A 14,325-nucleotide genomic window follows, 5' to 3' on the forward strand; every position below is an offset into this window, starting at 1 on the left:
TGTCAGGAGTGCTACTTGCCCATATGTCTGTCTTCCTTTTTGCAATACAAATCTGATTCAGCAAACACTAATGAAGTGCCTACAATGTGCAAAGTACTATGTGGGACACTGAAACTACAGATTTAGAGCTGGAAGGAATCTTAGAGATCCATGAAGCCAGTCTCCCCCTCCCCCTGAATTTTATTTTATATTATTATTTTTTAAATTTGTTTTTCTGAGACAATCGAAGTTAAGTGACTTGCCCAGGGTCACACAGCTACTAAGTGTTAAGTATCTGAGCTCAGATTTGAACTCAGGTCCTAACTTCAGGGCTAGTGCTCTGTCCATTGCACCACCTAGCTCCTACCCCATTTTAAAGCTGTAAGTTCAGGTCAAATAATAGGTGACTTACCCATGTTCCCTCAGCAGATAAGCAGAGCCAGGATTCAAATCCGAATGCTCACATTCTAAATATAGGATGCTTTTCATTGGCACACTGCCATAATTGGCCTTTTGAGGCCTCATTCCCAGAAGATTGGCCCCTGCTCTGTCCCTGCTCATACCCTTGACTTCAATCTTCTTCACTAAGCAGCCCCTGTGGGTTTTTTAATCTATGCTTCTCCCCACTGGTTATCTGGAATAATCAATATATTCTACTTAGTTTCCCCTTCTCCAAAACAAATATGGAAGAGCTTTGGGAGTCATCCCAAATTAACCTTGAGGCAGAAGGAAAACTGGTCTCCCCAACAGGAGAGATTCAAATCCTGTGTGAGATTCAAATCCTGTGTGTGTGTGTGTGTGTGTGTGTGTGTGTGTGTAAATATACATATATACACATATAAATTCCCAGTTTCATCTGAAGACTGGGAACCACCCATACATATACACCTATCCTCTATCCTCATGGAACTATCATGAGAAAAGTTCTTTGTAAACCTTCCCGAGTTCTGCCCAGAAATAGGAGATGGGGAAATTTTATGTCCTTAATAGTTCTGCCCTTTTGGCTTTCATGAACCTTCCTCCTATGGTCCCTTCAGTATTAAAAGAAACAAATTCCAGAGTTTATCATGCATTTGTAAACAAAACAAAACAGAATAAGTGCTTGTAATGGGATAATAGAGTTCTTTATCAAATATAATAATGCTTGTATGTCAGCTATGGCCCACTCATACCCCCTTAATGAGGCTCTCATGCTTTCTTAGGATATGCGTGCTTCAGATCAGAAAGCCCTGGGTGAAAACATTCCCCTTTGGGGTACGTTAATCTCCTTTATTTCTTATGAGATCTGGAGCTTAAATAAAAGACAGCCCAATAAAAAGTAGAATTGTTCTAACTATTGAAATGGGCAGATTCAATGGTCCAGATGAATGATCAGATAGTTATATGGAGAGAGAGATAGGGAGCTAGAAGGAAAGATGGAGAGAGAAGTAGATGATCAATAAATCCATAGTAAATTGATGGGAATCCCTTTTGAATGCTTACTTTGTGTCAAGCCATAGGAATAGAAACAAAACAGTGCCCACCCTCAGGGAGCTTACCTTCCAATAGGGGCCATGGAAAGAGGAGCTCTAAGGGGAGAAGAGATAAATGTCATTGGGAAGGTGGCGGCAAAGTGGGATGGGGGCTCGTTTTTGCCCTGCCTGAGCTGATCTCTCAGTTGTGGACCATGAGGGGCAGGAGAAGAGTCAGTTTTTGGTTACTATCATTAATTTCTATATTGCCTTCATTTCTGGCGAGTTGTCTTGGAACAGTGAATAAAAGAGCAATTCACGAAGATAACGCATCAGAATGGTGTGACAATATATGCAACATAATCTCTACTCAGAACCCCTATCTCTGTAAAGAAGGGAGGAAATTACATTACTGTATATATTATATTGTGGTGTGACAACTGTATATACTATATTTGGTGTGATACTATATGAAATATTCTCTACTCAGAGTCCCCTATCTCTGTATAAAAGGGAGGAAAATACGTTACTGTCTATACTGTATTGTGGTGTGATAACATATGCAATAATCCCTACTCAGAGTCCCCTATTTCTATAAAGGGAGGAAAATACATTACTGTCTGTACTATATTGTGGTGTGACACTATATGCAATAATCCCTACTCAGAGTCCCCTATATCTGTAAAAAAAGGAGGAAAATTCTCCTATATTGTTTTTCCCATGGGAGAAATTGGGTACTTCTGATAGGTGAACACTCAGAGCCAAATCTCTGCCATTTTGTTAGGTTCCAAGATCTTTGCTGGACTCATAAATATTCTCTGCAATCGCCAACGTTTCTGTTCTGTTCTTTCTCATTTCTTGGCAGAACCAGCTGCTTGCTAAGGGGCTCCTGTTTGTGGAAGAGAAAGTTCACCTGTGTGAAGGCGAGTAAGAGGGACCTTTCTGGATGTGGGTGGACAGAGGCAGCCTGGGATGTCCGAACAGCTGGGACGCATCTGTCCTCAGCCGTCCAAGATTTCTTGGCCCCTGAGAACAGAGCTTTCAGGGCACCATCTGACTTGTGCTCGTGATCTCTTGATGTCTTAATATGAACTGACCTAATTTCTTGGCCTCTGGAGAGCAAACACAGATCTCAATCAACTCCATTATTTAGGTCAATAAATAACAATCGATGTCCACAGGCTTTCCCCCTGCCTCTGGCAAACCATTATCAGCAAAGGTAAAGTCCCATTCTTGGTTTTGCATGTGGTGTGGGTTATACCTAGTGGGTCATGGGTGAGCCTTCTGGGAGAAGAGCCTTCCTGCCCTAGAAATAACCGAAGAACTGGGGGTGGGAGGAGCGGAAGGGCAGGAAGGTACTTGACATTTTGCATACCGTCAGCTAGAGATGATGAATTAAAGCAGTGAACATAAATATTATAGGATCATAAGACTGAAAGCCAGAGAGATATCTTAGCTGTTGTTACTCCTGCCCTGCATTTTACTCAACCGAAGCAGGGTGAATCGATCCCCTTGAGCTCATACAGTTAATAACTAGACAGAAACACGAACCAAATATTCTGATTAACCCCCACCCCTGCTCTTTTTATAGCATCATACCTCACAGATTAAATTATAGTCTAACAAGTTTCAGGATTGCATGTTTTATTGTATTACAAGGCTTTAAAAACTGATGGCCCATTTATGGTAACTCTAAAATAATCACAATATTTGATTAAGCCGGCAGCTTCATTCATCGACCCTTCTGAATGAAAGGGAGTTGTTTTTCTGCCAGGAACTTTCTGTTCAGCTTTGTATTAGCTAAGATATTTTTGGACAGTTGGGGTGAATCTGGGGTTGGAGGTGACAACTGTTGTGTTTCTCTCCGAGAGTAATTGGGGGACCTTTGGGGAGGCTTCAGAGGACATAGAACAAAAGCATTGTCTTTGCTCATTTGTTAATTCATTGGGTTTTTCCATAGTTGGGGAAAACATCATGTCCCTTGTTTTGTTTGTCAATTTGTTTAGAGGGATTTTTGTTGTTCGTGGTAAACTAATTAGATTAAGTCCTGCTTCTAATATTTATTGTTTGGACAACTCTAGACAAGGCACTTTAACTTTCCAAATCTCTGGTTTATAGGTTTCTAAAATGGCAATGATAATCCTCACACTGCCAATATCACATGCGTGTTATAAGGAAAGAACTTTTATAAGCTTTAAAACAACAACAAAAAGGCATTTAAAAAAAAAAAAAACAACAAAAACTTTTGCCAGGTATTGTGCTCTGTACATACAAAGACAAAAATAAAATAGTACCTCCCTCCGGGAATTTACATTCTAGTGGAAGCAACAGCTAGATACATAGTAAACACATACATATATCTACTGTGTATCTAGTTGTCTCCTCCACTAGAATGTGTGTGTGTGTGTGTGTGTGTGTGTCTGTGTGTGTGTGTGTACTGTGTGTGGATTGTAGCGTACATGAGGAAAGGCAATGACGTGTCATGAGAACAGAAAGGTAGGTTGGGATTAGGTTGGAAAGAGAGTCAGTCAGAGGAGGCCGTTTCCGGTCCTAGGAGTAATATTCTGCCATTGCCAGTTATTATTGAGCAGGGAGGTGACCCAATCAGATATACACGTTAGAAATAATCACTAATCACTTTGGCAACTGAGGAAAGATGGATTGTATTTGCAAGAAACCAGAGGCAGAGATACTAGGTAGGAGGCGATCACGGTAGACCAGGTAGAAGATGAGAAGGGGTCGAAGTAGGCCGTTGGACTGTGTAAATGTGAGTTTTGTTATTGTTTTTGTTGTTCATCAGAACTGACATTTCCAGTAATGAATCACCTTTAATAGGACTTTAAGAAGAAAAAAAAAAAATCCTTCTTCCACCAAATTATCTGTTCCTGTCAGTGGTACACTCATTAGTGTTTCTCCCAAGTTTTAGCTCTCCAGGGTCATCCTGTTCATTCCATAGAAGGACAAGAATTAAGACAATGACCTCAGCTCTTCACCCCTCTTTGGAAACAGTTTCAGATCTAAGAGAATTTAAATGAGGGCTTGAAGAAATTAGATTAGGCGCAATAGTGGAATATCCTTCCCTGATGGTCTTTAAATAATAGACAGATTCCTATTTTTAAGTGATGCATTCTCATTCTCAAAGGCTTTCATGGGTTTGAAGTGATGGACTTCATGTGTTGTGTTGACTTCATATGTCCCAAGGTTATTGTAAAGATCAAGTGAGACAATAAAGTGGGATATGAATGTTAGCTGCCATTATTGGCGTTTTACTAATTATTAATGTTGTATGGAAGGGCATTTTGGAGTAAAGGGAAAAGCTTTGGTTTTGGAGCAAGGAGAACTGGATTCAAATCTCAGCCCTTCTTCTTCCCCACTTGGGAGGAACTAGAAATTCACTTAGAATTACTCAATCTCTCTTTGCTTTGTTCTTCCTTATAAGGGGATTGCATTAGATGATCTTTAAGGTTCCCTAAATCAGTTTGCTCTATGAATGCATCTTTCTTTGAACCCTTAAAAAACCAGACTCTTTAATCTGAACAATTCCATTCTGGCTCTGCCAATTCTGTTGTGTTGTGGGGCCTGGTCTGCTTGCTGCAGCTATGGACCATTCCATCTCCTACCTCCACATCTTTGACCTAGCTGTGCCTCTTGCCTGGAATGCACTTCCTCCATCTCTTAGAATCCCTTAGTTGCTTCACGGCTCAACTCAAGTGCCACCTTATGGGGATATAAAAACACAAAATGAACTAGTCCTTGTTTTTGATCTTAATAAACTTATGTTCTACCGGGGGCAGGAGTGAGGAGGTTGAGAGGGAAAATGCAGGATATACCAATTGAATAGATAGAAATACAGACAGATAGATGGACAGGTAGATAGTCTAATAGGCAAACAGACAGTTGAACAGACATTTATGAAGTGCTTACTGCATGCCAAGCATATACAGAAATACAAAGTCATTTTAAAACTGGCAAATAGCAGAGGGAGTCCCCAAGAAATCTTATGTAAGAGGTGACTATTGAGCTGTGCTCTAGAAGGAAATCAATGTGTGTTTAAAATGGAATTGAGGAAGATGGCGCACACAAATAATAATTGACAATTCTTTTCTTTATCTCTATCGTCCTGTCTTTCCGCATCTAGGTAAAAATCGAATTGACCTTCTGGCTGAAGTATGGGATCACTTCTTCACTGAGACTCTCCCAACCCTCCAGGCGATATTTTACCCTGTTCAGGTCAGTGAAATTCATTATAAAGTAATTGTGACTCTTCTTCCCATCCCATCCGCATCCAGGTTGTGTGGCAGAGTAGGAAAAGTAGTAGCTATAGCATTGAACATGGAGTCAGATGGTAGATCTGAATTCAAATCCTCCCTTAAACAGTGTCTAGTGGGCTGACCTTAAGACACAACTCCATTCATCTGTAAAATGGGTATAATTATAATATCTCCCTCCTAGGGTTATTGTAAAGATCAAGTGAGACAATAAAGTAGGATATGAATATTAGTTGCCATTATTGTTGTTTTACTAATTATTAATTAACTGAAATCTGGAGGTGCAAGGTTAGATGTGGGCCATCAATTTGAGGCGTTCTGTTATCTTCCTCAGATCTCTGGTGATGTTTTCAGCAAACAGCTCTGACTCAGAAGGGAACTATCACATTTCTTTGACTACTCACATCTAGACTGTTGAATGCTGGGAGTTTTTACTCCCTATCCTGTACCCTTCACCCCCAGTTAGGTTCTTCTTGTTTCAAATAAAGTGTAGAAAGCAAAGGGGATGGGATGGGGAAAGGATTTGATTCTCTCGTATCTTTTTTTAAATCCTTGAAAATTCTCTTATTTCCCCGCCATCCAAACCCAGACACCGAGTTTGCCACCAATCTTAGAATTTTAGATTGAAGATAATTGTTGAGTCTTTTTGCTTGATCAAAGGCTGAGCTGGCTCATATTTAAAGTGTTCCCAAAATGGAACGGGCTGGTCCTGGAAGTAGTGAATCCTCATCCCTGGAGTTTTGGGGTACAAAAACACAAAATAAAACAGTCCTGGCCTTTGAGCCTGTGATCTACCGCGGGGCAGAAGGGAAAGGTGGAGATGGTGAATGCTGCACAGATATATAACTGAGTATAGTTGAATAGATAGACAGAAATCTAGATGACCACATGGGCAAATGTGGAGCGCGAATATTTTTAAGACGTCCTAGAGAGGATTCTTATTTAAACTCCAGTGGAATGGGGGGCTCTGACATCCCTCCTAATCATATCCTAATCATATCAGACAGTATGATTTAAGAGCCACTTTTAGTGGCAGTTGGTGTATGAGGATAGGAAGTGTGAGGGAGGGCATAGAAGTACCAGAGTGGGGCATCTTGCCCTTGCACATCTGGTGAAAGCCCCAAACATTCTTCAGGGATTCTTTTTTTTTTTTTTTTTCCCCCGAGGCTGGGGTTAAGTGACTTGCCCAGGGTCACATAGCTAGGAAGTGTTAAGTGTCTGAGACCAGATTTGAACTCGCATCCTCCTGAATTTAGGGCTGGTGCTCTATCCACTGCGCCACCTAGCTGCCCCGCCCCAAACATTCTTAGAATAAATGGGAACACTGATGGAAAAAAGCATTGAATGCAGAGTTGGCAATCCTGGAGCTTGAGGCTTGCTACAGGTACATACTAGCAAGTCTCTGTTTCTTCATCTGCAAAATGGAAATAATGCTACTTATACCGCCCTTCTAAAGTCCTATCTTAATACTTTTGTAGCACTCCTCTTGGCAGCATTCTCTTGGCTTTCATTTGCATTTGGGAGTTGGATCTCTAGGGATTTGCTCCTAGAAGGAAGACCTGGATCTATAGTTTATGAGCCCCCACCAGTATACTTCCCATTAACATCCATCAGATACAATTTGTTTGATATTAAAAGAAGGGCAGTTAAAAACCAAATGGGCAGGACTAGTGAGGCTCCAGACCAGGTTATTAGTGAGTGAGTGGTTCAGAAACCTTAGGTCAGCTGGTCTCCTGAACCCCAAGTTATCTACAATTTGGTAGCAGGATTGTTTTAGGGGGATTTTTTGTCAGTTGCTACAAAAGCATGAAGATAGAACTTTAGTAGAGTTTTGTCAGTTCTTGGTTGGATTAAATGGTGACTAAAGTCCTTTCCAGCTCAGTCTCAGGTAATGACTTTGGGGTCCACGATAGTGCTTCTGTTACCTGATTCTACTTGATTCTTCCCTCATCCCCTAAATGTCAGCCTTTATTCCTCAATGTTATTTATTTGTTTTTGGTTTAGATATGTGATTTCATGTAATAGCTAATATTTGTATAGTACTTTACAGCTAATAATAAAATAATTAAGTAAGTAAAATTGTAAAGCAATAAAAGTGCTTTACAAATATTGCCTTACTTGAGCCGCAAAATGATGCTGGGAGATAGTGCTATTATTATTCCCATTTTATAGATGAGAAAACTGAGGCAGACAGAGGTTGAGTGACTTGCTCAGGTAGTGAGTATCAAGCCAGATTTGAATTCAGGCGTTTCTGGCACTCTTATTTACTGAGAGGCCTCCCTAAGGACCTTTGAGGCCATCTGCAACTTTAGAGCTGGGATTCTATGGATCTGGTAGCGAGGGCAGTGCCATGGGAAGGAGACCTGGCTTTGGGGTCGGGGCCCTGGGTTTGAATCCCAGATGGGTTGTTTGTTACCGTGTGATCATGGGCGCAGCGCTCGATTTCTCTGAGCCACCATGGGATGAGATGGTAATTGGGTCATCATGGGGTGATTGACACCTGCTCATGGCAGAGCCAAGGATTCCTGGCTCGAACCCTGCTTGAACCCACCCACCTCCTTTCTCCTGGGTCTTGTTTCCTGCTCGGTGACGTGGTGGGGCTGGAGGGTGACTTGTGAGACCCCTTCCGACTCTCGGTGTGCGATCCCCGACATTATAGTCTCACGTGTGTTTAATGAAACCATTTGCTCTTTGCTTTTTGTCTTTCCTCATGCTTAACCAGGAGATACTGGACTATCCTTTGGGTAAGAGAGACATTTATATGTTTTGGATTTTTTTAAAAAATATATATAAAAAAGGAGCTTAAAACCCTGGAGGGATTTGATGATTTAATGACTTTTTATGGCATTTTCTTTAATGAGGGTTTTGGCTTAGGATGGGGCTCCTTTCCATGGCTGGATAACTCTCAGAAGGGCTGCAATAATCCTTCGAGGAATGAATGATTAACTAGTTTAGAGTTCATATTGGTGAGCCCAGGACTCCCACCCTACTATAAAATGACTCCATAGCAGAATCCAAGGCCAGAGTTTTCCTGAAGAAAAGGAGTCAAAGTTAAAGCCTTCCTGCCTTTAGGGAATTCTGGGGGACGAGGGGGGCAGGTCTGGGCAGCCAAACCTGCTGCAACAGCAAGATTCCTGGTGTTGGGACACTGGATGGGATCGCACCCTTCTGGGGCCTTGAACTTTGGTTCAACCTTTCTTTAAGCACCGGAAACACGGGTCACGATTTTTATCTCCTCCCCCGGTTTATTATAAAGTTTAAGTTCTCAAAAAAAAAAATCATAAATGTAATATTTAACACCGACCCCGGAAGCCCTAAAGGCAACACTAACTTTTTTTATCGGGCAAATACTGTAACCGTTCATGCCCATCCCAAGATATGTGAAGAGACTGGATGGTTCCAGGAAATACCCAGAACCAGCTGGATCCCCCAGGGATGCCAGAAGCAATGTGGGGAGCAGGGCTGACCTTGGAAGTGAGGAATATCTGGGCTCAGGGTCTCCTTAGATATACCCTAGTGTCGGAACTATGAGCAAATCACGGGGAAGAGCTCTGCTTCTGCAATCAAAAGGCTTGGGTGCGAATCCTTCTTTTGCCTGTTACCCACGAGATCTTGAACAAATAACTTGACCACCTTGGACCCCAGCCCTTCAGATTCCCTTCTGTAATCCTGTGATCCAGGCAGGCCTCCAGGACTGTAATACTCTGAGATAACTTGCTGAACTTTATCCAAGGAGGAAGTTTTCTCACTGATGAAATCACAGGTCTGGAACCCTTACTCTTTCCCCCCCCCAAAAAAAAGCCAGATACTATAGTGATAATATCTGGCTAATAAGAAGGTAACACTAGATTAAATCAATATTCCATATTTTTTTTTGGATGAGGTAATTGGGGTTCCGTGATTTGCTCAGAGTCACACGGCTAGTAAGTGTTAAGCATCTGATTCTGGATTTGAACTCAGGTCTTCCTGACTCCAGTGCACCATCTACCTGCCCCTTCATATATTCTTATATTTCATATTCTATGCTTATATTCATATACTCATTATATTCAAATACATATACTAATATTCATATACTCATATAATTAAGCATCTACTCTATCTCAGATGCCGTGTACAAGAAAAATTTGGTGTGGTGAGAATAAGTACTGAATATGTCTTAGAAAGTGGGCTAATCTCTGGGAATACAAATGCAAGAACAGGATACCAAGAGACCTGGGTTCAAGTGCCGGCTTAGCTCTAAATCCACGGCGCCATCTTGGACACATCCTTTCGTTTCTCTGGACCTCGCATAGAAAGCTCACCAGCCTTAAGTCAGAGGATCTGGATTCAGATGCGGCCTGTTGATGACCTTAGTCCCACAACCTCTCCAGCTTTCAGTTTCCTCAGCTACAACGTGAATGGTAGCTTCTACAACTCCTCCTGGCTCTCAATCTGTGATCCCAGGACTCTAGGTCAGTCCTTGGGAATTTTGCAACAGCATTTGCAATGTGTCACTTTGCAATAGCTCCTTGGTTGAAAGGCTCCCAAAGGAAGAACTGGACTGGGGTTCCAGCCTGGAATTTTGGCGACATTATGCGGAATTCCACGGCTTTTGCACCTCACCAGACACCAGGGATCTAAGAACTGTGTTCTCTTGCTTTCCTTTTTTTTTGTTTCCCACCTTTATTTTTGCTGAGAACATTAGAGAGTTTGATGCCATCTCTACTTCCTTCCTCTTTTCCCATTTCTGTAAAGCTTATGTTTAGCTGGAACCACAAGCAGTAGCTCCAAGAGGGTAAGAATACTCTGAAATTAGCCCTGGGATCTCTCGGGCTGGTGGGCTCCAAGAGCTGATATCCACTGGACCACGTTATTGATGTGTCTGTGGGCAAACCTCACTCTCGGGGGCTCAGTTTACTTATCTTTAAAATGACAGATTTGGACCAGATTATCTCCCAAGTGTACTTCCCAGGCTTCAAAGTCAATTGTAGTGTTCGGAAAGTTCTTTGTGATGGTAAAAACTACACCAAAATATACAGATTTGGATCAGATTACCTCCAAGTATTCTTCCAGGTGTCAAAGTCAGTTATAATGTTCAGAAAGTTCTTTGTGATGGTAAAAACTACACCAAAATATACAGATTTGGACCAGATTATCTCCAGGTGGACTTCTGGGTGTCAAAGTTAGTTATGATGTTTGGAAAGTTCTTTGTGATGGTAAAAACTACACCAAAATATACAGATTTGGACCAGATTATCTCCAATTCTTCCAGGTGTCAAAGTCAGTTATGATGTTCAGAAAGTTCTTTGTGATGGTAAAAACTACACCAAAATATTCAAATTTGGACCAGATTATCTCCAATTCTTCCAGGTGTCAAAGTCAGTTATGATGTTCAGAAAGTTCTTTGTGATGGTAAAAACTACACCAAAATATACAGATTTGGACCAGATTATCTCCAATTCTTCCAGGTGTCAAAGTCAGTTATGATGTTCAGAAAGTTCTTTGTGATGGTAAAAACTACACCAAAATATTCAAATTTGGACCAGATTATCTCCAATTCTTCCAGGTGTCAAAGTCAGTTATGATGTTCAGAAAGTTCTTTGTGATGGTAAAAACTACACCAAAATATTCAAATTTGGACCAGATTATCTCCAATTCTTCCAGGTGTCAAAGTCAGTTATGATGTTCAGAAAGTTCTTTGTGATGGTAAAAACTACACCAAAATATTCAAATTTGGACCAGATTATCTCCAATTCTTCCAGGTGTCAAAGTCAGTTATGATGTTCAGAAAGTTCTTTGTGATGGTAAAAACTACACCAAAATATACAGATTTGGATCAGATTACCTCCAAGTATTCTTCCAGGTGTCAAAGTCAGTTATAATGTTCAGAAAGTTCTTTGTGATGGTAAAAACTACACCAAAATATACAGATTTGGACCAGATTATCTCCAGGTGGACTTCTGGGTGTCAAAGTTAGTTATGATGTTTGGAAAGTTCTTTGTGATGGTAAAAACTACACCAAAATATACAGATTTGGACCAGATTATCTCCAATTCTTCCAGGTGTCAAAGTCAGTTATGATGTTCAGAAAGTTCTTTGTGATGGTAAAAACTACACCAAAATATTCAAATTTGGACCAGATTATCTCCAATTCTTCCAGGTGTCAAAGTCAGTTATGATGTTCAGAAAGTTCTTTGTGATGGTAAAAACTACACCAAAATATACAGATTTGGACCAGATTATCTCCAATTCTTCCAGGTGTCAAAGTCAGTTATGATGTTCAGAAAGTTCTTTGTGATGGTAAAAACTACACCAAAATATTCAAATTTGGACCAGATTATCTCCAATTCTTCCAGGTGTCAAAGTCAGTTATGATGTTCAGAAAGTTCTTTGTGATGGTAAAAACTACACCAAAATATTCAAATTTGGACCAGATTATCTCCAATTCTTCCAGGTGTCAAAGTCAGTTATGATGTTCAGAAAGTTCTTTGTGATGGTAAAAACTACACCAAAATATTCAAATTTGGACCAGATTATCTCCAATTCTTCCAGGTGTCAAAGTCAGTTATGATGTTCAGAAAGTTCTTTGTGATGGTAAAAACTACACCAAAATATACAGATTTGGACCAGATTATCTCCAATTCTTCCAGGTGTCAAAGTCAGTTATGATGTTCAGAAAGTTCTTTGTGATGGTAAAAACTACACCAAAATATACAGATTTGGACCAAGTGTATTCCCAGGCTTCAAAGTCAATTATAGAGTTCAGAAAGTTCTTTGTGATGGTAAAAACTACACCAAAATATACAGATTTGGACCAAGTGTATTCCCAGGCTTCAAAGTCAATTATAGAGTTCAGAAAGTTCTTTGTGATGGTAAAAACTACACCAAAATATACAGATTTGGACCAGATTATCTCCAGGTGGACTTCCGGGTGTCAAAGTTAGTTATGATGTTTGGAAAGTTCTTTGTGATGGTAAAAACTACACCAATATATACAGATTTGGACCAAGTGTATTCCCAGGCTTCAAAGTCAATGATGATGTTCGGAAAGTTTTTTGTGATGGTAAAAACTACACCAAAACATACACATGTATTTCTGTGAGTTATAATCATTGTAATTATCCACAATTACCTAAGTGTGATTATGAGTGATAATAGTAGTTTTTATTACTAATGCTTTCCCTGGCATCTACCCTGATAACGCCCCCCTTACCTGCTGCACACTAAGTACTGGGCCACGTGGTAAGAATTCCTGTGATAATATCTGATCTCCCCGGGAGAGGTTTAGGCCGAGGGAACATATAGATGACTTTTCTCAGAACCAAGTGAAAAATTAAACAATGGAAAGAATTTTCCTCCTTTTAAAATCTCTAATGCCATTAAGCCTTGTGCCAAGAGGCCCCTTGACTGGCTATCCTCTGGGTGGGCAGCGATCCTAGAAGGGAGGGAAATGGACCCTGCCTCTGCCAGTTTTCTACCCCTCCTTCCCAGGTTTTAAGTTCCTTCTGAGCTGTGGGCAGACGAGGGCTGTTCTGTTAACATGAAGGTGGGTGGGTGTTTATCCATTAAATGTTGGTCAAGCTTCCCTTTGGTCTGATTTTTCTTGCACAATAAGACAAATAGAGAAAAATGTTTAAAAGGATTGCACGTATTTAACTTATATCAGATTGCTTGCTGTCTTGGAGAGGCAGAAGGGAAGGGAAGGAGGGAGAAAAATTTAGAACAAAACCTTTTACAAAAATGAATGTTGTAAACTCTCTTTATATATACTTAGAAAAATAAGATGCTGCTTTAAAAATGTCCATCAAGCACCTGCTAGGTTCTGAGCTTCATGAGTGGTACACTGGAGTAGTAGGATCCTGCCCTGCAGGAGCTTTCCATGCAGGGTCACCTGGAAGAGGTGCTCCCAGGAGCTGTGGGTAGAGGCTGAATGCTTGGTTTTCTCCAAATGCTTTCTCCTGCTTCCATGCCATCCACGAGAGATTGGTGGAATGGAATATTCTCCCTTCTCACCGCAGAACCCCTTGAAGACTTAGTTCAGTTACTTCCTCCTGCACGAGGCTTTTGCTGTTTCCCCAGGTTGTTAGGGCTACCACTTCTCCTTGTATTCATTTTGCATTTGCTTCTCCTCTCTTCCTAACCCCCACATGATTTTAAGATTATCGAGCACATGGGACTTTTTTCGTATCTTCAGCAAGGGCATCTCTGTGGGCAAAGTGGAATCAGGGAGCCTCATTTTCCTGAATTTAAATCTGGCCTCAGATACTGGCCCTGTACAAATCACTTAACTCTGTTTGCCTCCGTTTCCTCATCTGTCAAATGAATTAGAGAAGAAAATGGCCAAACATTCCAGCATCTGCAAAGAAAACCCCAAATGGGCCGTGAAGAATTGGACACAATTGGACAACAATCCTCACCAACCTAGACAAAGACAATGTAGACCTGTAATAATGGTTTATTGAATTGAATTGAAATTACAAAAAAGCAAAGTGAGACTTGTCAGTGAGAGTGCCTGAGAAGCAGTGAGTTCCCCTTTGAAGGACTCTTGAAAGACCTATCGGGGTGTCCTAGAGATTAGGGACTGGATCTGGTGGTTCCTGGTGGTTCCTGGTGGCCCCAGGGCCTTCTACCTCTGAGTTTGAAAC

The 14,325-nt window shown here is 40.9% G+C and overlaps 1 protein-coding gene across 6 annotated transcripts in view; it reads left to right on the forward strand.

Annotated features, from left to right (window-relative positions):
* Positions 1-14,325, forward strand: part of PRR5L (proline rich 5 like) — a 134,067-nt gene that overhangs the window by 100,834 nt on the left and 18,908 nt on the right. For 5 of the 6 annotated variants that reach the window (XM_074276620.1, XM_074276621.1, XM_074276618.1 and 2 more), the window contains 2 exons: positions 2,296-2,353; positions 5,569-5,660. In XM_074276620.1, coding sequence (XP_074132721.1) covers positions 2,296-2,353; positions 5,569-5,660 — 150 coding nt within the window. Of the gene's footprint in view, positions 1-2,295; positions 2,354-5,568; positions 5,661-8,420; positions 8,443-14,325 lie in introns of all 6 variants that reach the window. The other variant, XR_012483706.1, reaches the window with a different exon arrangement.

The sequence above is a fragment of the Sminthopsis crassicaudata genome, chromosome 6 (assembly GCF_048593235.1).
Source record: "Sminthopsis crassicaudata isolate SCR6 chromosome 6, ASM4859323v1, whole genome shotgun sequence".
In the NCBI taxonomy this organism is placed as follows: Eukaryota; Metazoa; Chordata; class Mammalia; order Dasyuromorphia; family Dasyuridae; genus Sminthopsis; species Sminthopsis crassicaudata.